The sequence below is a fragment of the Xenopus laevis genome, chromosome 9_10S, assembly GCF_017654675.1.
Source record: "Xenopus laevis strain J_2021 chromosome 9_10S, Xenopus_laevis_v10.1, whole genome shotgun sequence".
Lineage (NCBI taxonomy): Eukaryota > Metazoa > Chordata > Amphibia > Anura > Pipidae > Xenopus > Xenopus laevis.
Window position 1 is genome coordinate 74,021,981 of NC_054388.1, and position 26,481 is coordinate 74,048,461.

General features: G+C 37.9%; 1 protein-coding gene across 5 annotated transcripts in view; it reads left to right on the top strand.

Annotated features, from left to right (window-relative positions):
- Positions 1-742: 742 nt before the first annotated feature.
- The window catches only part of fn1.S (fibronectin 1 S homeolog), a 44,181-nt gene continuing 18,442 nt past the window's right edge, over positions 743-26,481 (top strand). For 3 of the 5 annotated variants that reach the window (XM_041577682.1, XM_018237300.2, XM_018237301.2), the window contains exons 1-19: positions 743-1,134; positions 9,057-9,185; positions 9,354-9,491; positions 10,291-10,422; positions 12,096-12,233; positions 13,471-13,623; positions 13,713-14,084; positions 14,933-15,109; positions 15,354-15,506; positions 15,806-15,934; positions 16,341-16,484; positions 18,702-18,823; positions 20,009-20,186; positions 20,404-20,580; positions 21,192-21,320; positions 21,576-21,665; positions 21,976-22,170; positions 24,876-25,148; positions 25,666-25,932. In XM_041577682.1, coding sequence (XP_041433616.1) covers positions 981-1,134; positions 9,057-9,185; positions 9,354-9,491; positions 10,291-10,422; positions 12,096-12,233; positions 13,471-13,623; positions 13,713-14,084; positions 14,933-15,109; positions 15,354-15,506; positions 15,806-15,934; positions 16,341-16,484; positions 18,702-18,823; positions 20,009-20,186; positions 20,404-20,580; positions 21,192-21,320; positions 21,576-21,665; positions 21,976-22,170; positions 24,876-25,148; positions 25,666-25,932 — 3,250 coding nt within the window. In that variant the 5' untranslated portion in view covers positions 743-980. 5 annotated transcript variants of the gene reach the window in all.

Sequence of the window (26,481 nt, forward strand, 5' to 3'; positions counted from 1 at the left end):
ATAAGGGTTAGTTCACACAGAGCATTTTGGGGAGATTTGGTCGCCTGGCGACTAATCGCCTCATTTTTGCAGCGACCAATCTCCCCAAACGCCTTCCCTGTTCCTGCGCCGGCTAAAATGAAAAAAAAAAAACGCCAGCGCTACTTACACGCGGCGATTCGTTTTACAAAGTCGCCCGAAGTTTCCTCAACTTCGGAAAACGAACCGTCGCGTGTGATTAGCGCCGGCGTTTTTTTTTTATTTTAGCAGGAACAGGGAAGGCGTTTGGGGAGATTGGTCGCTGCAAAAAGGAGGCGATTAGTCGACCAAATCTCCCCAAAAGGCTCTGTGTGAACTAACCCTAAAAAGATAAAAAAAATTCAAAAACCACAAATAATAAAAAATGAAAACAAAATTCCAAATTATCTAAGAATATCACTCTCTACGTCATATTGAAAGTTATCTCAATGGTGAACATCAAAAGCACTCAGTGTAGCAACACACTTTCTCCTCACACAGTTACACACCTGAGTGCGAGGCCATTGCTTAGGCTTTTATACCACAACTGCTCGTTATGTGTATCTGTATATGTCCGGTCGCTAAGAACCATTTTCAACCTCACCCAACGCTCCACAACAACCCCTTACTCACCGTCCCAGCGCCCACCCCCTGCTTATATAGCTCTGCTAGAGCCAATCACAGACTTGTCCACCCCCCGTTTATATCACTCTGCTCCAGCCAATCACAGACTCGCCTAACTGTTTGCGCCGCTCCCTCGTCTTCTACAGCATATATATGTACTGCGCTGCTGAGCTTCTGTCTCTCTTAGCGAAGCTTTCCTGCTTTTTACCTTTATTGCAGTTATTTCCGGCCCTGCTTTGTATCCCTTTTTTCGCAATCTGCAGAACTTCTCTGGGAAATGCGTCAGTAAATCTGCACATCATTAAGAGACGTCTGCTCCCAGTTCCATTGGTTTTATAGTCTTCAGAGCGTTTGAAAAAATGCGCCGGGGGGCCCTGACCGGGCTGCTCCTGGTCCTGTGCCTGAGTGTTGTGCTACGTGCAGCCCCCTCTGCAACAAGCAAGAAGCGCAGGCAGGCTCAGCAGCAGCAGCAGCAAGTAGTACAACCCCAAGGAACGCAGGACAACCATCAGAGTAAGGAGGGGTCGGGCTGGGTTCTGCAGTGATGGATACCTGTTCATGTTAAAAAGCAACAGCCAAAATGTGTGTTTTTAATCCGCTTTCCAATATGCATGTAGCCAAAGTCATTTGTGAATGTAATTGCTGTGGAAGTAATAGACTCTTTATGTACCGCTAGTTCTCACTGCTGAAACAGTGTAGCAGAAGCCAGACCGACAGTGTAGACTTATTTCAGCTGCAGTTTAGACTTATAACATTGAAAAAAATGTTGGTAGGTGTAACTGTATCCTAGAAAATTGCTGAACATGAATTTATTTCACTCTGCAAGAATGAACCTATTTTTTTTTTTCTGGTGGAGATTCTCTTTAAATATTGTGCTTTTTATGAAATCATATAAACATCTCTGAAATGCAGAATACATAACTACAAAAGAAATTGTTGTGGTCCTATAGCAGCCATGCATTTACACTTACCAGTTCTCTACATTGTAGTCTGACCCCTCCCTGTAGCCATGCCTAATGTCTATTCCAGACTGGGAAGGGACTCGGGGAGGATATAAAACTACACTATAGTACTAAATTACATGCCTGCCCCCCACATTTACTCATTTAGGCTTAAACCACACCAGGCGATTCGGGGAGCTTTAGCGCCCTGTTGACTAATCACCTCTTCTTTGAGGCGACTAATCTCCCCGAACCGCTTCCTCTTCTCCTGTGCCAGCTGTAATGAGAGTCGCCTCACGAGAAAACTTCGAGCAACTTAGGAAAACGAAGCGCTGTGTGTGTGATTACAGCCGGCGCAGGAGATGAGGAATCGGTTCGGGGAGATTAGTCGCCTCAAAGAAGAGGCGATAAGTCGCCAGACGCTAAATCTCCCCAAATCACCTGGTGTGGACTAAGACTTACCCCTTTACTCGCCCTCTTTCTGGGATGGATGTGAGTAAAACTGTGTATTTAACATCAGGGATTAGATTGGTTGCAAATTTAAAACATGTGTTTTCCCTAGTTTGCAAAGCCATTTAGTTACATTACATCTTCTTAAGGTGTGCCTTTTAATATGTTCTCTTTCTGCAAACTGTTGGTCCAAGGGCTAACGAGATGGTTCATTGTACTGAACTTATTTACCCCGTTGGTGAACACTGAAGGGTACTTCTTCACCTTTCCTTTACTAGCCAGTTGCATGCCTAATGCTGTTTGATTGTTGAGGGATCAGATTGTATTTGTTTTGGAAATGCACGTATGTGGCCAATTGTTACTGTCGAAAGATTTGTGTTTAGTCAGTGGTCCAATACAAAGACTGGAATTTCTATTTAATGCAGTCACATCTAATGTGATGGATTGATTTTCAAGGAATGAAAGAAATTGGTTGGAGGTTATCCACCCAGTAATGATTGGCCAATTGGCCTAAAATAAATGAAATTATTCTGTCTTGCTTAACTTATCTGTAAAGACTTGTACCCCTAACCATCTTGTTCTATGTGTTACAAAGCACTGTATATGCATAGTCTTACCAAGCCGTAAAAATGATTTTAATTTCTGGAATTCATGGAAACACAATGCTTTAATCTCCACACAAGGTTTTTTTGTATTTGAGATTTATAATATAGTTGGACTGAGCCTTTTGCACTGTTTGGTTTCCAGTGTCTGGTCACTTATTACACAATGTGTTGCATCTAATGGTATTGCTACTAATTAGAAGAATTTCTAAGGTACAACTAGAGATGAGCAAATGTATTCCTGAATTGTACAACTGGGAGCAATTAGTAACTTTGTTTGCTGTGGGTGTTGTTCCTTAAGGAAGCTTCTGGCAAATATAAGTATACTAAAAAGTTTAATTTGGTGTAAATTTGTTCAGCATAATTTCTGCGTACAGGCAAAGATGTATCTTCCGTGATTCATACATCGGATTCACTGTATCAAGATAATTACAAATCTGTATGAGTTTGCTTTCTTTCTTATGGGAGTAACTATAGGTCTCAATTCAGATTGTGTATCAAGATAACTCGAAATATGTAGGAGTATGCATTTTTGTTTTTTTAGTGCCATTTGGTAGCACTAACTTTTATAAAGATACTGAGATTACCTACTTCTAGTTGGTTCTTAAAATAAGTTTATTCTAAACATTTTTGCCCAGTCTTTTGTCAGATACTATTTTTCTTATATATTTCTTATATAACCGAACATAAATATTTCAATTAAAAGCATGAAACAGGAAGGTGATTTAGCCAAGCTGTTTGTTGACAATCTCTTAAGATCTTGTGATCACCAGCTAAAGGTCTACTGGTATATCTCAATCTACCTTTTTGGACACCCCTGATGTACAGTGTCCATTTCAAATATAATGTCCCAGGCCACATGGTAGGAGAAAGGTAGTGTCACATAATGTATTATACCTCCACCTTATTTGTTGTAGGACATTAATGGCACTGAATTGGGGAGGCTAAGCTTTCCCAAGCCTTCATTACATTTTTGCCCATGCCATGTACATAAGAATCTCCTGACATTACTTCTGATCTTTGCCCAGGAGAGCTTGATCGTACTTTCTTGGTCTTTAGGACTTCAGGAGTGACAAGCCTGCACTGTGAAACCCTGTCTGATGTAATTTGGTATGGTGCAAAGTTGGGAAAGACCCATTTTGACTCCAATTCTTGTGTAAGTGCAGTGTTGGCTGAGTAATTGGCAATTCTGCTGTGAATGCATCTGGTGTACTTTGCAAAGACACTAGGAACATAACACTTTATTAGGTTTAGTTAACTTGAAATTACTATTAAGCCTTCAACACTTCCAATGGTGTCACCTACCAATACATTTGCTTTAAACTGCCAAATGTTTGAGCCGTGACTAAATTGTCAGAGAAATTGATATTACGTGAGTGATTATGTAAAACATATCATGAATATTTATTACTTGTAGTTTAAACCTGATCTTCAAGTTTGTTAGATACATGGTCCAGACATAGACTGCTTTCTGTGGTAGTCAGCCCACCCCCAGCAGTAACTGGTCGCTTTTAATTCAGTTCAAATATAGAATGTATTTTTTTATTTTTTTTTCTAAAAATACATTTCTTTTCAGGGAAAAATAATTCTAGCAGCATTCCATTTCTGAATCATAGGTTAACACCCAAAATAAATGGGTGTAGTTTTTGTCCCAGTTGGATTAAGTAAAAAATTTTCACAGATTTGGAATTATATATTAACAATGCCTTTTGCACAGAGTTCTAGGCTACAATTTTATTTTGCCTGGCTGCTGGGAATCAGTCCTTCTTTTTATGGCCCTGAGGTGCATGAAATACTACAGGCCAATCAGTCTCCCAATTGATTCATCAATGGAACCCCTCTGTCCATGCAATACAGTAGCTTCTATAAGGTTTTGCTTTCCCTCTCTGTTCAAAAAGAGCAGTGATGCTTCTGCCAGTTGTTGCCATATGATAAAAAAAGTTTACATTAAATTTAAAGAAATTAGATTTATTAAGAGTTTCAAAATGAAATAGGAATGACATTCTAATGTTCTTTTGAGGTTTTACTTTCAAATATAGTAGAACCCCCATTTTACGTTTTTCAAGGGACCAGAAAAAAATGTTGTAAAATCCAGGAAAATGTAAAATTGGGGAAATGCATTATATATAGGTACAAAACAACAATGTAAAATGATAGAAAACTTGAAATCAGGGGATGTAAAATGGGGGTTCTACTGTACAAATCTTATTAACTACCTGTGATAATCCATAAACTTCTTAAATAATCTTCTAAATTGTACAAGTTTGGTCTGGCTTTGTGAGATACCTACAACTAATGTCATTTTGTGAGAAGGGCAACAAGTCCTGCACTTTTACTGAAATTCCTGGGCTGGTGAAATCTTTATAGAACAGGAGCACCAGTCTGGGGTATCGGGTAAGCAATTATAATCACTGGGGGTACCTACCATTTTGGCACCCCTTAGTGATTCTTTCTTTAGTTCTCATTTAAAGAGGAACTATATCTACTATGGAAAGAATACAGTACATTTTTTGTGGATATTTCATACATTTAAAGTCTCGAATATTTTTCTTACATTTGTTTGTGTTGTGTGTTTCTGAATCTAACTTATGAATGCAAGCAGTACATTTAATTACCGAGTCCCTATGCCAACAGCATAAATTGATTTGTGGTTATAATTTTCATGTGAGCAAGTACAGTGTTCATTAAATTTAAAAGCAGAGATGAAAGTTTTAAATTATAAATCCCATCTTGGGATGTACAAAACATTATCATGTTATATCATAGCCTTTGCATATAATGGAAAGCAGGTGCAGCATTTATTGGCTGCTCTACTCACTCAATGAATGTCATGTTTCACTGATGTGCTTCCTGTGTCCAGTGCACCAAAGTTCTTTTGTGAGTTCATTATGTATTCTTCACAATCAGTGTGTAAGCAGGCATTTATTTGCGTTTTGTTGAAAACATTGTCCTGTGTAAATGGGTTGGGGCAGACGGGCAGATTCGGAAGTCGAAGCGCTGTGAGTGCATTAGCGCATCGCAGACCGAAGGCCGTTCGGGGAGATTGTCACCACGCAGAAGAGGCGATTAGTCGCCAGGAGACTAAATCTCCCCCATCTGCCCCAATCCTTAAAGGGATCCTGTCATCGGAAAGCATGTTTTTTTTCAAAACGCATCCGTTAATAGTGCTACTCCAGCAGAACTCTGCACTGAAATCCATTTTGCAAAAGAGCAAACAGATTTTTTTATATTCAATTTTGAAATCTGTCATGGGGCTAGACATTTTGTCAATATCCCAGCTGCCCCATGTCATGTGACTTGTGCCTGCACTTTAGGAGAGAAATGCTTTCTGGCAGGCTGCTGTTTTTCCTTCTCAATGTAACGGAAGGAGTGTCAGTGGGACATTGGTTTTTACTTTATAGTGTTGTTCTTAGATCTATCAGGCAGCTGTTATCTTGTGTTAAGCTGGCCATAGACGCAAAGATCCGATCGTACGAATCAACGTACGATCGGACTTTCCCATCTCCCGACCCTCCACTAACCATTCAGATCAAAGTCTTTACCATTCCGATCAAATAAGAACAGATCACCCAATGTTCTGCCCCTGAAAGCAATCGTATGATACTTATGTCTGACAACACTAGTGACAGTCTCCCTCTGAAAATCGTACGATCGGCAATACACGCAGAGATATTATCGGCAGGCGACAGAAATTTTCTAACCTGTCCGATCGACCAAACGACCGATCTCCGACGGACGAAAAATGTCGGGACTCTCAACACACGGTCCGAAAATCGTACGAATCCACGATTCGTACGATCGGATCTTTGCGTCTATGGCCAGCTTAAGGGAGCTGCTATCTGGTTACCTTCCCATTGTTCTTTTGTTTGGCTGCTGGGGGGGAAAAGGGAGGGGGGTGATATCACTCCAACTTGCAGTAAAGAGTGATTGAAGTTTATCAGAGCACAAGTCACATGACCAGGGGCAGCTGGGAAATTGACAATATGTCTAGCCCCATGTAAGATTTCAAAATTGAATGTAAAAAAATCTGCTTGCTCTTTTGAGAAACAGATTTCAGTGAAGAATTCTGCTGGAGCAGCACTATTAACTGATTCATTTTGAAAAAAATTTTTTCCCCCATGACAGTATCCCTTTAATATGGCTCAGAAGTCTCAGGTGGGACCACATTGAAAATGTGACCTGTTAATAGGCAGAAGTTTCCATGTGTGCATTTTGGCTTTGTTTGCTTCCCTACTCTGACCTGCTATCAGCTGAGTGCAGAGCATTTCTTGCTATAAATAAATATTAAAAACTAGAGCAAGATGTAGTGTAGTTTGGCAGGCTTTCCTTGTTGTCCTTGGGAAGGAACTAAAGGAGAACATGATCCCCATGTCATAAGGGAATAATAAATCTGCAGTCTATAGCATTTTATAATTTCTTATTTGTTTGCTCCGCTTAAAGCAAGAAATGCTTATCTTGAATATAAAGTATCCTTACTTTTGTTTTTGTAGTGGTCCTGTTATTATATTGCTAAACAAGAGAATCTACTTGGCACCAAATAAAATGTACAGAACTTTATCTTTACAATGCAGGAGTTCTTCGTCCCTTGTGGCTTTTTTGACAGAATACACAAAGTGACTGGCAGTTGAAAGTACATAATAATTGCTTTAGCAGACAAACAGCTGTTACTGACGGACATTGTTCCAGTGCCATGGATCTCAAGAACTTTGTTTTAGCAAAGTCTACAAATAGAGCAGTTTTCACTCTTAAACTCTAGGTGTTTTGTGCAATTAGGTACTTATTAATACGTGTATTGTTTTTCCAACAACAACATTGTATGGCAGACACTTTTATTTCCCTGTGTTCCTGTTGGGAGGAAATGCAATTTTGTAAAGAGGGGTGGGTTATCACTTAACAAGGGCTTATAAAATACTGAAATCCTTGGGAAAACTCAGTTCCTTTGGTATTTTAATGGAGGAGAAGAACAATGGACAAGGCGTTACCAGCTGCGCAGAGATGTTTACCAATAAACTGCATTTGTTCCCTGTCATTTAACTTTTTGTAGCCAGAGGTTATTTGAAAGCCACTGCTATTTACACCTCTCCTCACTTAACACTTCTAGAACTAATTACATAGCACTGAAAATCAAAGGACCCAGCTTTGTTCTCACTTGCTAGAGAGTAATTTTCTCCGTTTTAATAAATGCTGTGCAATGTGCATCTTTTCCTAACAGCTGCAGAAGTGTAATCTGGTCATCCTTCAATTGATGTTCAAGAAAAACTAAAATGTTGGTTGAGATGTTGGAGTTTCTAATAAACTGGTTTCAAAGATGACCATTTTATATCTTGCCCTAACAATAAATTTTGATATGATGAGTACTGTCCCCATTTGCAGAGATACGTGTACGTAGTGTCAGAAATTGCTCTGCACCGTGGAGTAAAAGGCAGCTGCGTTGTATAGTCTAACCAAGTGGGCAATAACAAAGAGGTATGCAGCCTCTGTCTGTTACCAGAACTGTTTTGAGTGCTATGTTGAAGAAAGAATTGTGGCATTCAAAACACCATTTCAGTCCAGATGAATGAGATGCTTTTCTTATTTTAGGCAGAGATGATAGTAGAGACTGACCATGCCATATGCAATGCATTTCTCATTAATTTCACTATGACGCACCTGCAGATAGGAAAGGAGATTCTGACTCCTATGGTTCTCACTTAAAGCACAGTGGGGTCAGAACATCATGTGTGCTATTGACCTAAAAGTCATTGCTATATGCCTGTTAAGGGGAATGTAAACATTCTGACTTGTCGATTCTGCCATGATCTAGAATTTCAGCAAAGTTTAAAGGTTACCAATGTTGCAATTTGATCTTTGCAACGAAAAAAGCAAGTTGCAGTGCAGTTTAGCAACTCTTATCAAACACAAATTGTACACTTTATTGTATAAACAATGTGTCAAACATTTGTCTACAGTTTTGTGCCTTAATGTAGAGATACCCAACCAGTGGCTCTTGAGCAACATGTTGCTCACCAACCCCTTGGAGGTTGCTCTCAATGGCCTCAAATCAGGTGCTAATTTTTTAAATTCCTTATTTGGAAGCAAGTTTTGGTTGCATAGAATCCAGATGTACTGCCAAACAGTCTCCTGTGGCTGCCAGTCCACATAGGTTCCACCAAATATCAAATCACAGCACTTATTTGGCACCCCAGGGACTTTTTAAATGCTTGAGTTGCTCTTCAACACTTTTTGCAATTGAATGTGGCTCATAGGTAAAAAAAGGTTGGCTGCCATAATGTTTCAGGGCACTGTTTTTACGACCCGTGTTATATTTGAAGAGACTTTACATGTATTTAGCATTATATTTCTCTTTAAGGGAGATGGTTTGTTCCCATAAGATGAAAAAACTGCAAGTAGAGTTCACAAGACTCGTTTTCTTTGTAATTGAGCTTTTTATGTTTATCTGCAGAAGGATGCTATGACAACGGAAAGTACTATCAAATCAACCAGCAATGGGAGCGCACCTACCTGGGGAACACACTGGTGTGTACATGTTATGGTGGAGGCAGAGGTTTCAACTGCGAAAGTAAACCAGAGTGTAAGTGACACTTACTTTTGTCAGAGATGAAAGAATGCTACTACTGCATGTAACAGAGGGAAGCAATGTTATGCATCATATAGTTTTGTGGTTATAATGCCTCCTTATTAAAATCAATGACCCATTACACAATTCCATAGTAATAATGATTTTCTTTCTATTGCACAGCTGAAGAGACCTGCTTTGATAAATACACTGGTGTTTCTTACCGGGTTGGTGAAACATACGAGCGTCCAAAGGATAACATGATCTGGGACTGTACTTGTATTGGAGCTGGGAGGGGGCGTATCAGTTGTACAATTGCAAGTAAGTGTGTGGCTCTAATTAAAATATGATGGCATATTTACATTGTACAATGAATAAGGGCATTTTGGTACCTTGTTTAACTTGTAGCTCTGCTCTTTTATGCTCAGATGGCTACATGTGCTATTTAGAAATTTGCACCTTCCTGTACTTGTCAGACTGTGTTCTAATTAGTTTAACTACAGTCCGCTAATTTCCTCTTTGAGTCCAGCTTTTGGCTCACTTGACTTCTCAGCATCATGTTACCGCATGCCAAGGGATTTCTGTGTTGCATGCAAATTAGGGAGCTTGTCTGGGTTTTGGGAGTTAAAGGTGATAATTTGTTCTTCCAGGGGAAGATACCAGATGTTGCTCTTGCAGAGGTCTGAATACAGATCTCACAGGACTTTTTTATATATTTTATTTTTTTAAATGACTTTGCCATAGGATACATTAGTTCAGATTGGTTAATTATAGATAGTCAATGGAAATTGTGGTCTGAGTCACTGCAGGCTCATAACATTAAAGAAATGTGCAGTAATACTTTAATACAAAGGATTACCTTAATGGGGGTTTAGTTCCCTGCCTAATGTTAAAGAAATAACACTATGCTGATGTTTTGCATTATTTTTACAACTAGAATTTAGGGACTTTGCACTGATATTTCTCAAAGGACAAAGCTAGTTACGTTAAACATATTCATTATTATGCAAATCACAAGCTGTTATTTTGGAGTAAGTGTGAAGTGACTCATGTCTCATCATGTCGCAAATCATTAAATTTTTCCATGGCTGTAAGATGATATTTGTGCCATTTATTGCAGATCGTTGCCATGAAGGAGGACAGTCTTATAAGATTGGAGACACCTGGCGTAGGCCACATGAAACTGGGGGCTATATGCTGGAATGTGTCTGCCTTGGAAATGGTAAAGGAGAATGGACCTGCAAGCCCGTTGGTATGTCTTTTCTTCCTACATTTTAGCCATTTGTTCAGCGGAAACCATGCTAACTGTGTTCATCTTTAACTAAAAAATTGAACCATGCTTCATGTAACATGCCAGAGGCAGGATGAGTGTTTTAGGATATAGTTTAACGATGTGTGCAACAGTTATTGCATGCACAAGAGTGTTCCCCAACCAGTGGCTCTCTGATAAACATGTTGCTCACTAACCTCTTGGATGTTGCTCCAAGTGACCACAAAGCAGGTGCTAATTTTTGAATTCTTGTCTTGATGACAAATTTTTAGTTGCCTAAAACACGGGTGTACTGCCTAACAGACTGTCCTGGAGGCTATTAATCCACAGAGTCTACCAAATAGCCAACACAGCCATTATTTGTTAACCCTGTGGAACTATTTTCATGCTTGTATAGCTTCCCAACTTTTTTTTTACATTTGAAAGTGATTCAAGGGTGACAAAGGATGGGGACCACTGCACTAGAGGAATATTGCAGGATCATGATTAAAGCTACAGCATCAGGCAAATAGACTGCCTTTAAAGAACTTGCTCTCAAGGGCAATGACTGTGCAATTTAGGATGTTTTAGATATTTAGTATACCTTCAAATATAACCTTAAGATTCTATATTCAGATCTTTTTTTCCCCAAAAATAAGACTATAAGGTGGGGTGACTATGTATTGTTATGCTAGGGATAGCATATGTCAATTTCAGCTTTGTAGTAAGCGCCTAATATGCTTTAGCTTTTACTAAAGCATTGTAAATATGACGAGTTTACGTTCCTACCTTCTATCAGTTCTGCAGCCCCTGTGTGATGTTTTGCACTTATATGCTAAATATTTAACATAAAACGTTCCTGCCGAGAACAGAGTTATCATACGTTTTGTGTTTATGAGCTGTAAAAACATTGGCTTACTTTAGAAGTGAGAATTGGCAGTTTTTTTATTTTTGCAGAGATGATTTTCCTAGAGTAACTTCATTCAGAGTAACTTCATTTTACACAGGGCTCTCCTTCTTGGAACACTGTCTGTAAGTAATTTGTCTGAGGCATATTTAACAAGTAAATCAATTTACAGATCCCCACAGAATGTGCTATGCCAGAAATCAGATCAGATGAAATTCATTCAAAGATACCGTGCATTGTAGATTTTCTATTGCTAAAATGAGTGTAGAAAACAACTTCTTCTATTTTAGTTACTGCTCTTGTTACTGTGGTATGTGTTCATGTAACTGGTTTAGATTGTTATAGGTGTCTTAGAACTATTGTATTTTTGCTAAAGGTTAAGAAACATTAAGCAAATCTCCCCCACTATACCAAGCAGTCTGTCCACTGCATGTAGAATAATACATGAATGTTGTGATTTACATCTGTGGCCAGATTTGCCTAGTGTAATAAATTGTCCTCTGTGTTAATTGTTTGACTCTAATGCTGAGCTACAGCATTCGATTAATTTTCAGCGCACGTCTGGTTATAATTACGACAAGATTTGACTTGACGTTATGGTTCACCTGCAATTTTGTAGCACATGCAACTTTCATTTAACAATTCTCTGATTGTCTTTCTGGTTCAGGCAGGCCAAAGACACATTTATGTTGTTTTTGTCTATTGACCTTTCCTCCATTGCACTTAAGCCTCTCAACATCAACTGATGGCTTCATCTTTGTTTCTTTAGCTGAGAGATGTTATGATAACACAGCTGGTACATCCTATGTAGTTGGTCAGACCTGGGAAAAGCCATATCAGGGCTGGATGATGGTAGACTGTACATGCTTGGGAGAAGGCAATGGACGAATCACATGTTCTTCCAAAAGTAAGTTTCTGATCTGGTAAACCCTACCACTGTACCATCTGACTGCAGCTGAATATAGAGATGACAGTGGGACTATTGCAGAGAAAGCAAAACTTATATTACCAAACATGGGGGAAATAAAAACAGCCTTTCCATAGGGCACATCATATTCGTAGTAGTCAAAGGGGCAGATTCACTAAAGGGCGAATTGTTGCCATCGACCACTACGTTAATTTACTAATATGCAAATTTGCGCCCTGGGTGCCGAATGCTGGCGACTTTTCAATGACATTACTTCAGCAGTGCGAGCATTTCATAGCGAAGATGTGATATCGTTAGTTTGTGCCTAGCCAAAATTCGCTAGTGATCTTGCAGGTCAATTTGTTTACTGCGGTAATTTAAAGTTGTATGGAGGTCTTTATTATAAATGTTGGTGCAAATGCTTGAAGATACCACTTTTTATTAGGGATGCACTGAATCCACTATTTTGGATTCGGTTGAACCCTCGAATCCTTCTCAAAATATTCGGACGAATACAGAACCAAATCCTAATTTGCATATTCAAATTAGGAGTGGTAAGGGGGAAAACATTTTTTACTTCCTTATTTTGTGACAAAGTCACAATATTTTCTTCCCCGCCCCTAATTTGCATATGCAAATTAAGATTTGGTTCGGCCAGGAAGAAGGATTCGTCTGAATCCTGCTGAAAAAGGCAGAATCCTGGCCAAATCCTTAACCGAATCCTGGATTCGGTGCATTCCTACTTTTTATAACAAATGTCCAGGGAACCCACTGTAAAATTACTGTTCCATATGTTAGGAAATGTCTGGAGAAAACCGGTTCCCCAAAAAAAGTTAGTTAGAACTTTTGCAGACAATTCTGCTTCAAAAAAGAAATTGGCGACTGTTAGTGAATTAGCAAGTCCCTACGGGTAGCAACTCTGTCGAATTGACGCGTTCGCCACTTAGTCTTTTAGTGAATATACCACAAAGTCTAAAGTTTATTTTCCCATTTCCATAGTGTGGGAATCTATCCTTCCCTTTTTCTGTTAGGTCAGTTTCCCCTTAAGTACAGTGGTCTTTAAAAAAAATAGTGTTGCATAATCTAGTACAGTCCTTTAAACTACAAACTCCAACCTTTCCTACATACTTATGGGGAGAATATCCATATTCTTTGTGATAAAGGCTGTATCTAGTCGGGTTACGTTAAAATGTAATTGCGATTCATAGTTTTTTTTTTTTTTTTGTGTTTTTGGCAGACAGGTGTAATGACCAGGACACCAAAACTTCTTATAGAATTGGTGATACATGGAGTAAGACCGACACCAGGGGAAACCTGTTGCAATGTATCTGTACTGGCAATGGGCGAGGAGAGTGGAAATGTGAGAGACATTCCTCTGCACAAGCCACTGGTAAGCCTTGATGCTTGCTTGTTTGATTAAAGTTCCACCATGCTTTAATCTATACACAGTAACAATGTTTCACATTTTTTACACTTTAGGTACTGGCTCAAACCCCATCACAAACATTCAAACTGCACTCTACCAGCCCGATTCACAGCTAGAGCCCTATGGCCACTGTGTAACTGACAATGGTGTCTTGTATTCTTTGGGTATGAGATGGCTGAGGACACAGGGTAGCAAGCAGATGCTCTGTACCTGCCTTGGTAATGGAGTGAGCTGCGAGGAAACTGTTGCAACCATCACTTTTGGTGGTAATGCCAATGGTGAGCCATGTGCCATCCCTTTTACTCATGATGGAAAAACCTATTATTCCTGCACAAGTGAGGGTCGTCAAGATGGAAAACTGTGGTGTGCAACAACCTCCAACTATGACAGTGACAAGAAGTATTCATTCTGCACTGAGCAGCTTGGTAAGTACCTGTAAAATTATAACACATGGGGGAAATTTTGTTATGGTTTTTATGGTGTAGTTTTTATTTCTAAATTACACTGTTTACACTGCAAATAATTCACTCTACCATGAAAAATTCCATTTTTTTTTAAGTTGTAATGTTGGTGTGAAGGCAGCCAGCTCAGGTCATTTTGCCTGGTTATGTACTTTCAGAAAGAGCCAGCACTTCAGCATGGAACTGTTTTCTGGCAGGCTATTGTTTCTCTTACTCAATGTAACTAAAGGGGTCTCAGTGGGACATGAATTTTCATTTGAGTGCTATTGATGGGTGAAACTTTTTTATTTATTTTTTTTTGTCGTGAGACAATTTTATTTCATCTATTGAAGTGTATGGGTGTCATCTTTGGGGTAAAACTCGGCAAAAAATTTTGCGCATCCCTAGTTACCTTCCCATTGTTCTACTGATGCGCTGCTGGGGGTGAAGGGAGTGGGTGCAGCAGTAAAGAGTGACTGAAGTGTATCAAAGCACAGGTCGCATGACTTGGGGCACCTGGAAAACTGACTGTCTAGCCCCATGGCAGATTTCAACATAAATAAAAAAAAAAATCTGTTTGCTCTTTTCAAAAATGGATTTCAGTGCAGAAATCTGCCGAAGCAGCACTATTAACTAATCCATTTTGAAATAAAATGTTTTCCCACAACATTATCCTTTTAAGATATCAGAACTATATAAATGGAAAAGAACCTCTAAGGAAACAATGTTGCAAATGAATACTGGATAATCCATCTGTGCCATAAGCCCCATATTCACTGTAGTAAAAAGAAATCTGTATTCTCTTCTAAATCTTTTTTAATTATGTCTCCTAGCACTAGTACAGACACGAGGTGGCAACTCCAATGGCGCTCTTTGCAACTTCCCATTCTTGTACAACAACCTCAACTACACAGACTGCACCTCTGAAGGGCGACAGGACAGTATGAAATGGTGTGGAACCACTGCCAACTATGATGCTGATCAGAAGTTTGGATTCTGTCCCATGGCAGGTGAAGAATGCATTCCTTTTTAAAACTGACAGACTTTTCTCCGATTTCTTAGTCTTTCTAAGAAGTAAATCAAAGTAAAATCAAAACTTATTTATGATGTCCCATACGATGTTTAACCTGCGTCTTCACCTTATGGCGTTGGTCTTAAATTTGTTAACACCAGCTTGTAAATGGTGTGAATGTAGGAGGAGTGTTGTAGCATAAGTTTTTGGTTTAATTTTAACAAGAGCCTTCTTCCCACTAGCTCATGAGGAAATTTGCACTACTAATGAGGGAGTCATGTACAGAGTTGGTGATCAGTGGGACAAGCAGCATGATCAAGGCCACATGATGAGATGTACTTGTGTTGGAAATGGTCGTGGGGAATGGAGTTGTGTGGCTTATTCACAGCTTAAAGGTAAAATAAAATTGCATTGGTTTACTGGGAGGTAGTATTAAACTGAAAGTCACCCTGGTGGCAAAATACTCAAATGCTCCTCGTGCTATTGGCCTAAAAGTATGTCAGTGATTGGCATAAGAATGTGCATACGAAACAGCTCCTACTAAAGTGAGTGTTTTCTGCAGGTGTCAGTCAAGCAGTATGAGTGAATACCTAAGAAATGAATCATTGCCCCCCCCCCTACAACTTGCTACAAAGCCCTTTAAAATGACAATGTGTGCCTCTTCACTAATATTGTCATTTTGCCCTCTGAACAGACCAGTGCATTGTGGATGGGTTAACATATAATGTGAACAGTTCTTTTACCAAACTGCATGAGGAAGGACACATGATGAATTGTACCTGCTTTGGGCAGGGGCGTGGCAGATGGAAGTGCGATGCTATAGGTGGGTGAATGACAGAGGACATTTTATTTTAAATTACATCTATTGCCCTTACTTTTTAAGTTGCTCATTGTCCAGATTTATGTACCGGTAATAAGATAGTAACTGTATGTATGTCACTTGATGCTGCTTTCAAGCACTTTTTTTTGTCATGTGTTTTTAACTAAATATATATGACAAAACCAAAAATATAATCAAAAAGGAAAATATACAGTAGAACCCCATTTTACTTTTTTTCATGAACCAAGAAAAATGGTGTAAAATCAGGAAAATGTATTGTGCATAATATAGAGGTGGGACCACAATAAAACAGTGTAAAGTGAAGGAAAATTGCTTTCTTTTTTTTACCATTTTGAATCCACTTAATTTCATATAGATCTTTGAATCTAACTTGTACAATTGCTTTCAGACCAATGCCAGGATACTGAAACCCGACAGTTCTATCAAATTGGAGATTCCTGGGAAAAGCATTTGCAGGGAGTGCAGTACCAGTGTTATTGCTATGGCAAAGGAATTGGTGAATGGCATTGTCAGCCTCTATCAACATCCCAAGGTAAAAACACTTCTGATTTTTTTTAACCTGCAATACATTACTTTTTATTTAAGAACAGCTTCTAGCATCCCACTGACAGGTCAAGAAAAAGAGTACATAAAACTCATTAACTGAACAAAAAACAAACTGGAGAGCTGGGTAAAATCCTTCATTTGGGGAGGCTATTTATAGAATGCTTACAACTGGGGAACTTCTAATTATATATGAATATACAGCAGTTTCTCTTTTTGAAGGCTGAACTATCCTAAATCATTATTCTTCACCTATGAACACATATAAATCAGCATTACATCAAATTAATGAAAACTGATTGATTGTGAACTTTGCTGCCTCATAATATCCATTTAACATAACTTAATAATGGAAATACTGAAGGTGCGGGGCTTGTAGACTTACCCCTACTCCTTGTTGTCTTAATTGAGGGACAAACAGATAAGAGATACATGTGTGCCAACTCATGCAGAGCTCCTCCAACTGCAATAATGCAAAACTAACAAAAAAAGCAAAACGTATATAGGCACACTGTCTCATAAGGTAAAACCCACTGTTTATTATGCAATTAAAAACAAGTGGATGCTGTATAATGGACGTCTAACGCATTTGGGAACACTCCTTAATTATAATATTTTTTATTTAAATGGTATAAGAAACCGTGGTTTTACCTTATGTGAAGGGGCAAGACACTTAAAACTGGTTTTGAATGAGCTTTTTTTTTAAAAAAAAAAAAAAAAAAAAAAAAAAATCTCTAATGCTCACCTACATGTGGTATGAACATGTGGTATGAACCAAAATCAGACCTCCATATCTCTGGAGGGTTGGTCCAATGTTCAGGGTTTTGTCCCTTCTATGACCACACACTATTTAGAATAAATCATTCAGACTTCCAGGAACCTACAGCCCACATTTGGATCATTGACTGAAATGCATGTCATATGTCCCCTCAATGAAATGATAAGGAGGTTAACTATTAGCTCGTGTATGATACCCTCCTACAATCTCTCGATCAGACCTAGAAATGAGTAATCTGTTGTATATCAGTCAAACGTCAGTTCCCAGGATGAACTGGAGGTTATTGAAAGGATCGCAATACCAAGCATGATGATTTTTTTTATACTTTTAAGTTATGAAGCAGCAATCTGTGTAACATTTACAGTAGAAGTGGGGGGGGGGGAAGCTTCAAATAAATACTAGAAGATGCTCCATGTAGTTACTTTGCCATTGTTCAGAATACACTTTGGCCACAGGAGGGCACAATTTCAAAAGCCTGAGAAAGCAACTAATATGACTTACTCATAATAAGTTATGCAGAAAAGTCTTCCTTTTTTAAAATAACCTATGCACATGCTTTCTTACTGTAAGTTTTAAACAGAGACCGTAGGTTTAGCATGTCAGGTTCTTGATTTAACAATTACCCTTGTTGGTTAAATAGACCACGTTGTATGTGAGACTGAACCACTTCTCTCTAATACAAAAATGAACAGAAAGTGAGTAGTTGCAAAAGGTGTTTTTTTTTTTCTTTTTTTTAGTTAATATTTTTGGTACAACATTGAAACATTTAACTTGAACTTCTGCTTACACACACCAATTTTTATAGTGCTTGGCAATGAAAGCCATGTCAGATTTACTCTCCTTAAATTAAAATATATATATATTCCCCTCCGCTTCTTTTCCGGTCTACTTTTTATGTGAAGGTATGCATGTATGCTGTGCAATACTCACAATGGTAGTGTTCCAAAGACTGCATGATGCGGAGGGTAGTGTTAGACCTCTTTCTCGGGCAGTAATCAAGGGTTCAAGGCTGCCTTGAGCACTGGACTGATATTTTATTTACTTTATATTCCTCCATGGAATTATTTAAACCTTTTTATCTTCTGAATTCTTATGAAGCAATATGTGCACATATCCCAAAGTCTGCTATGTGATAGTGGATTGATAACCTTTATAAAAGTATTTGCCTAGTCCCTCTATTATTCAAACACTCTAGCTCAAGGTCTTAGGGACTTTGCCCTTCTGTTTAGCAGTACAAAGGAAGCTCATGCCAAGGATGTTCTATTTATTTATTTTCCATTTTAATTTAGAGGCCTTCTCTTGTAATTTGTACAGTATATTGATTTAGTTGTCTAAAATTTCTGCCATGCAATCTTTCCATAAATTGTGCTGTACTATGCACAGAGATCTTTTGTGTAGTTGTCTGATATCTTGTTTATTATTCCTCAGCTGGAACTGGACCTGTTCAGGTTATTATCACAGAAAGTGCCAATTTCCCTACCTCTCATCCTATACAATGGAATGCCCCACAGGCATCACACATAAAGAATTACATCCTGCGCTGGAAACCTGTAAGTCTGCTCATAAATGTTTGGTGTTTGTATTGGCTTTTGTAGTAGTGTACAGCAGGAAATATTTGCATGGAGCTTTGCTGTTTCTGATTTCAGTGTTAGTCTCGGTACAATTAAAATTATATATGTTTACAGTATATTCTGTAGTTCTAGGTTGACTTCAGAGTGTGAAAAATTTCTAAATACTATTTTTTTGGGTTAACATTTGCTCTTCTCAAAGACGAAAACACAATTCTGCTTTGTCCATCTTGAGGTAGTCTTTAATTGGTACCAATTTATTATTCCCTTCCAAAACATACCACTCTGTGGTAATTGGTTGCAGAGCACTATGCTACGGTCTATCTTTATTTTTCCAGGGAGTTTTGCATGGGCTGGGGGCTGGGGCCACGCACACATACATGGGTGCCTGCACAACATATGAGTCCTCATACTGTGTGCTGTGCATGTACCCACCCCAACTCTGTGAAAGCATTATTGTGGAATCAAGGTACATGGCAGCACTGCCTGGTGCAGGTGTGTGCTTCTTTTTATTTATTTTGTTTTCACTGAGGGTGTATAACAGTTGGGACTCTATGGTGATTTTAAGGTTTTGTCCTTTAAATTCCATCCTTTCACACTTGATCAATGTAAAAAGGTCACATTGTGTTTGTGGAATGCATACTCTGAGCTGAAATGTTTGGCTACACTAACTTTTCCTGCTTTTCCTTCTCACTTGAGTATTAATGTCTGCAATCTTGGCTAAGTCATACAAAGTACAAGTGGGCTATGTTATCTTTGGCAAATATCAACAGATAAATTGTCGTGATAAGCTTGTGAAGGAGCTTGCTGACCTCTCCAATACTGCCTGTAGTATTTGTATATTGCTGTATCAGTGGTCCAAACTGTATTAGAATTTATTTTCTCTTGGGCAGAAAGATGTGTGCTTCCTTTATAAAACACTGCTGGATATGTGCAGAGATAAGAAGTTAATCTTAACCTCTGGCTGAGTTCCCAAGCAGTGTGATGCTGAAAGGAATCCAGTCTTAACATTTTATTTTTTTTTGTTTTTGCTGGAATAGGTTTTAAAACCGCAGGTGTCTTCTATTGGAATTCTTGATTTCCCATATTGTTCTTATTTATTGCTTGGGTAGGAATGTAGCTGCTATATCTTTCACAGGGATATTAAATGTGTTTTTTTTTTAACAGAAACTCAAGGCTGGCCCATGGAAACAAGCCACCATTCCAGGACACCTGAACTCTTATACCATATCTGGTCTGAAACCTGGAATTCTGTATGAGGGGCAGCTTATCAGCATTCTGCAGTATGGAAATAGGGAGGTCACAACCTTTGATTTTACTACCACCACTACAATACACCGCCACAGTAAGTTAGGTTTCTTGTTAAAAAAAAAAAAAAATTAATAAATGAATGGGAAAAAAAAAAAGCAGATTTTGATTGTATGAAAACACATTTCTGTGATGTCAAATTAATGTATGCACTTGGGTAATTGGGGATTTTTGGATGAGGCCCCCTCTAACTGCATCATGCAGCTACCTTTCCATTAACTTCCTTTTTTTTTTTTTTTTTTAATTAAATAAAGGCCAGACTGAGTCTGGAGAAACCACCCCACTTCCTCCATTGGTGTCCATATCTGAGTCTGTAACAGAAATTACTGCTAGTAGTTTTCTGGTATCCTGGGTCTCTGCATCCGACACCGTGTCTGGCTTCCGTGTTGAATATGAGTTGAGTGAGGACGGTGATGAGAAACGCTATCTAGGTTAGTATGCTTGTACCTTTTTTTAATTTTTTTTTTTTTCATTTTGCAGCTTTATGGTAAAAATATTAAATTTTAAGATGACTATTGTGCTGAAAAGTATATATAATAAAATATGCACAGCTGTAACATGCAAGTTGTATATATTAACAATGTCAAAGACCTACAAATGGTAGGGTGTATCATTTTAAAAACTCGTTTTTCCATGTAATTCTTTCAAAAAAAATACAGGTAATGTTTCTGTAGGTTTTACTTTATTTAGTATACAATGTTGTAAAGAATTCTTTACTTAAATGTTTAAAAACTGATTGAGACTCTTTACTTACATTATGCAAATCTGCACCAGCACAGTAATCCATAGCAACCAACCAGCAATTGGCTATATACTGTGTGTTTACCAGCTGCAAGTTGAAAAGTGAATGAAAGCAAATATCTGGCTGGTTGCTTTACATTAGTTCAGTGGTTCAAATTGGACCAATGTTAGTATGAGCATTGGTGTCTGTAAAAACAGTATAGGAGTAGCAGTATAGTCTTGCTAATTGCTCAGTGCAAGATGCTGTGCCTTTTGTGTTTTTTATTCATTGTTTTACTTAACTTGTTTTCTTTCCTAAAAGAACTTCCAAATACTGCAACTTCAGTCAATATCCCAGACCTCCTCCCAGGCCGTAGATACAATGTGAATGTTTATCAGATAACTGAAGAGGGTGAAAAGAGCCTCATCCTATCAACTACTCAGACAACTGGTACGTCTAGTAGAAATAACCTGTTCATTAAATATTTAGAATTTTTCTGGTTTTGTACTGTAGGTGCTAAGAGACATCCTAGTTGCAATTTGTTTTTCTCTGCTGTCTACTGTGTGTACTGCAGTATGCCATGGAATAGCTTTAAAATAGTGTGTGCATGTTCCACTGCAGACAGACCTTAATTCTATTTCAAGGGGTAAAAATGTCCAGGACAGTTATTGTTTACACTTATTGTTTTTTGTTTGTTTTTGGTAGCACCTGATGCACCTCCTGAGCATAATGTAGAAAATGTTGATGACACCTCCATCATGATCAAATGGAACAAACCTCAAGCTCCCATAACAGGTAACTACTTCTTTCCAAAGAATGAACTTGTTGGTTTTTATTGTATGAATAAGCTCTACCAATCTCAACATTTTAAACTAGATAACCTTTTTAAAATAATTTCTGTTAACACTTTGGTTGGATGCTGTGTTAACCTTAAACGTGTCATACAGGAACAAATATATCTTCAGAAGCATGTATGGAGCACAATATATTTTCTAAAATACATAGAGAATTGGTCACATGAGCACTGAACAGTTTTTTCCAAGAAGCTTCTATACCGTAAATTAGACATTTGGAGGCTGTTTATTAATTTATATACTGTCTTCAGGATACAGGGTTGTATACAGTCCATCTGTAGAAGGCAGCAGTACAGAGCTAAACCTCCCAAGTACTGCAAATTCAGTGACCCTGACTGAGCTGCTCCCAGGCATCGAATACAACATTACAATCTATGCAGTGGAAGACAGTCTAGAAAGTGTTCCCGTCTTTATTCAGCAGGGGACAACTGGAACCCCACAGACAGGTAATGCCTGCCATGTTTCAGCACTGCCTTAATTGATTATAAAATATTTGCATTCCTGCTTAGTCAAGAGACAATACTAGGACAATAAGATTCTTTGTATCTGAAATACCCATGTAATGCTGAAAAAGTACTTGTGTATTTTTTGTAATTCTGTGATAAAGGGAAGGGTGTGCATTAAAGAACTATTGGGTGTAGTCTGAGTGTGATACAATTCATGTTGTTTGCATTCAGTTCCTCCCACTCAAATCGATTGCCAACAATTGCACGGGTGATGAGTGCTTAGACCAAAGACTGGCTACTAAAACATGCAATGGGAAACAAATCAAATTTACCCAGTGTGTCAGAAGGCCAGTGGAATGGGTAATATAACCACTGGCCTTCTAACTTGGTTTTTGGGATTTCGATTCTATATGAGAGGCAAAGGTCAGAGGGATAAAAAAAAAAATTGAATCTGCAAAAATTGCTGACAGTATCCGGCATTTTGTAACTTTGATAAAGCGCAAACATCTATAATATACAAATAAGGGTTCACATTTATGGTCAGTAAAAAAACCTTTGGAAAAAAAATCTGGCTTTATTATCAACTAAAAAAATCAAAAGTAATGGAGGGCACTACAGGCTAAAAAAGATAATGTTATATATATATTTTTTTTTCTTCCAATTTGTATTTAAGGTGCTAAAATCAAATAATCCCCCAAAATATTACAGGATTCAAATTACACAGGTAAACCTAGAATGATGTTACATAAAAAAAAGGTGATGTTACTGCAATTAAAAATTCTTTATTTATTGCAAGAGTCTAACGTTTCGACCTCATCCGAGGTCTTTTTCAAAGTAACAAATACTAACACACAAATGCTTTAAATACCTAGATTGGCGGGAAAAACAGGTACTTGGCCAATTAAAGATGACGTGTCCACCTCATCATTAAAGCACGACAAATATACATATCCCAGTCAGCATAAATAATAAAAAAATCATTACACAAAAGTAAAATACAGTATAACAAAACCCACACACTAATACAATGTTAAAAACAATTAAAACCAAATATTCAGTAACATTATATATTACTTCCCAATTTGTAGCCATAACTGTTACATAGCTGTTACTTGTTACGAAAAATATAAGTTTGAAGAAGAGTGGAAGGTCTGTTCAGGGGTTCCCGCTACGTTTGTAATTTGATGTTACTATTCTAATATCTGAAACTAGATAACAGCACAAAGTTACTGTATAAAACATTCTAATGGCCGTCATATAACCCATCTCTCTACCGCTGTGTCATTACAGCCCAAGGGCTCGCCCACCATCAGTAATTTATAGTAAGGACGTGGAAAATGTATCTATCATAAATATACTCGTTATTAATTAGTATGCACTAATGGGTCAGTACCATACCAAATAAGAGGACATATGTTTATTCAAACCTAGTGACCTATATCTACATGACAAGATGTTCAAGCAAATACTAACTCTGTATGTGTGTCAGACAGTGTATACCTATTACACCAACGATCCTCCGTGTAAACCCATACTCCGATTAAAAAATCAATAAAATATCATTGTGCAGTTAAAATATATTCATAGATGTGAATGCCCCAACTCATATAATATAATCAATAATGCTCCAGGCGTTTGAAGCCATTTTTCGAGAGTGCTGGCTTTTTGGAGGAATATATATATATATATATATATATATATATATATATATATATATATATATATATATATATATATATATATATATATATATATATATATATATATATATATATATATATATATATATATATTTTAAAATATATATAACCTAGAACATAATGAAAATGTTCATCAACGTCCTAACAATACATCACACTCAGAAATAAACAGAATATTATGTTTATTGCTGTCAAAGGAACTTTTGAGTTCCCTTAACAAAGGCGTTCTTGCTGAAACGTTGGGGTAATGCTCTCGTTCAGAGTATGCGCTTTCATACTTGTATGTGGTTTATTGAAGGGTGGTATGTATCTTTATGACCTGTATGTACTGAGTTACATATACAGTACTGTAATGTTTGTTAATACAAATCTTTGAAGTTTTAATTGCAGTGCCACCTGCCTTTTTGTGCTTGATTAGTGTGCAATATCATTCTATGTTTATCTTTATTATCAACAAAATTCTAATAATATTTAAAGTGTATCCTTGTGTTTGAATCTTGTGCGTTTAATTCCTGAAAATGAGTGTGCTTCAAATAGACCATATTTGCTTTATTGGAAGCTTGGTGTCACCCTTTTAAAAAGAAAGTTTCAGTTGGCTGCCTGTCCTTTTCTCCAACATTTCTTGCATCCTTGTAGGTGTTTGTGGTGGTGTAAAAATCCCAGGTCTATATTTGTAATTCTGTGGCTTAATTTTGAAGCTCTGGAAGTTTAAGGCATGCCTTTATAAGCTAGAGGGTAAAAAAATAGAAAGAGAAGGTTTGTAGCAGCCGCTGTTTTATACAATAAACTTTAGTGGGTTGCTTTTAAAACCAAGTTCGAAGATCACCCGCATCAGGAAGGGTGTGGAGTCTGTGGCCAATATTGAACTGCATATATAGACCGATAGGAAGTAAGCTGTTGCCCATATTAACCCATCAGCAATTCGATTTGAGCAGTCTATTATAAATTAGAAAATATAAGCACAGAATCAAAGTACATTCTAATTGTGTGTTTCCTTTTTTCCAGTCATAGTGCCATCCCCCACTGATTTGCAATTAGTGGAAGTTACAGATGTAAAAATTATCATTATGTGGACTTCACCACAGAGTGAGGTTTCAGGGTACCGAGTAGTTGTGAAACCTGTAAGTCCTGCTGGCCGTGATGTGCAGAATCTCCCTGTGAACAGGAACACTTTTGCTGAGGTGGTTAACTTGCAGCCTGGCCGGACCTATTCCTTTGAGGTGTATGCAGTTAACCGTGGACAAGAGAGTGAACCCCTGGTTGGAGAATTTGCTACCAGTAAGTCCTCTTCAGTCTACACTGCTTGCATAGTACATCATTTTATTGATGTCAGTTGCCTATACAGCACTTTTTATTACCTACAGGAAGCTTTTCCTAAGCACTGGAGATACTTTAATATATTCTGCTTGTGAAAGGGGTGCAGGTGTGGTTATCTTTGAGACATTTCTGTAGACTTTGGGAGTTATGTAATAAAAGGTGCAAAGTTTGCCTAGTAGCCGTAACCCATAGCAGCCAATCAGCAGGTAGCATTTACTGGTCACCTGTTTAAAATCAAACATCTCATTGGTTACTGTTCCTGGGCAAACTTACTGACTTTTATTACATATAGGGGTTACTCTCTTTAATTTCTTGTGTCAAATATTTGGCAATAGGAGGCTGGCTGTACCCAATGATTATTTGGCTTTTATCTGTGTTTTAGCACTGCTCTATCTTCGTGTCCCTTAAAAAGATTTAATTTTAAAAGTGTTAACCTCTGCTAAACAGTATGAACTAAAAGCTTTGTTTTTGCATCCAGAACTCGATGCCCCAACAGATTTGCAGTTTACAGATGTGACTGAATCTACAGTTGTTATCATCTGGATTCCACCCCAAGCCAAAATTGGTCGTTACCTGCTGTCTGTGGGTCAAACCCGGGGAGGTCAGCCTAGCCAATTTCCCATTAACCCCTCTGTGACAAACCATAAGCTGGATAATCTCTTACCAGGCACAGAGTACACCGTTTCACTTGTTGCCCTAAAAGGCAATCAGCAAAGTGCCAGCGCTTCTGGGGTCTTTTCTACATGTAAGTATGGGTTCGAAAAATGACATTGTTTTTAGAGATGCAACGAATCTGTATTTTTTTTTTTTTTTTCTGTATTTAATTGAATACCAAAAGCTATGATTACAAAAAAAAAATGCCTTCATTGGTTAAAGTCAAAGGTAAACAACCCCTTTAAATAGTGAATTAGCAGCAGTCTGAACAAAAAGATCTTTCGGTCAGTGAATGAGTTAAATATATCAGTATTCCAAGAATGTTTTACAGCTTCTCCTGAACTTTTGAAGTGTGTCCTTCTGTGGAATAAACACACTTATAGCCTTTTTCAAAATTATATTAGATAATTTGTACTTTTTCTAAATACCTTTTCAAAATTACTACTTAAATATACTTTAAATAGTACTGTGGGTTTCAATTCTGCAAGCTCTGTTGGACATGAAAAGTTTGGTGGAATAATGTTGGCTGTGGGTGTCTAACCACTTCAATCGAGTTGCTGGATGTAGGCTCCGGCAACTTCCAGGGATAATTCTCTCTGCTCAGACGCAATAAATAAGCCAAAGGAAAAAAGAAAATAAA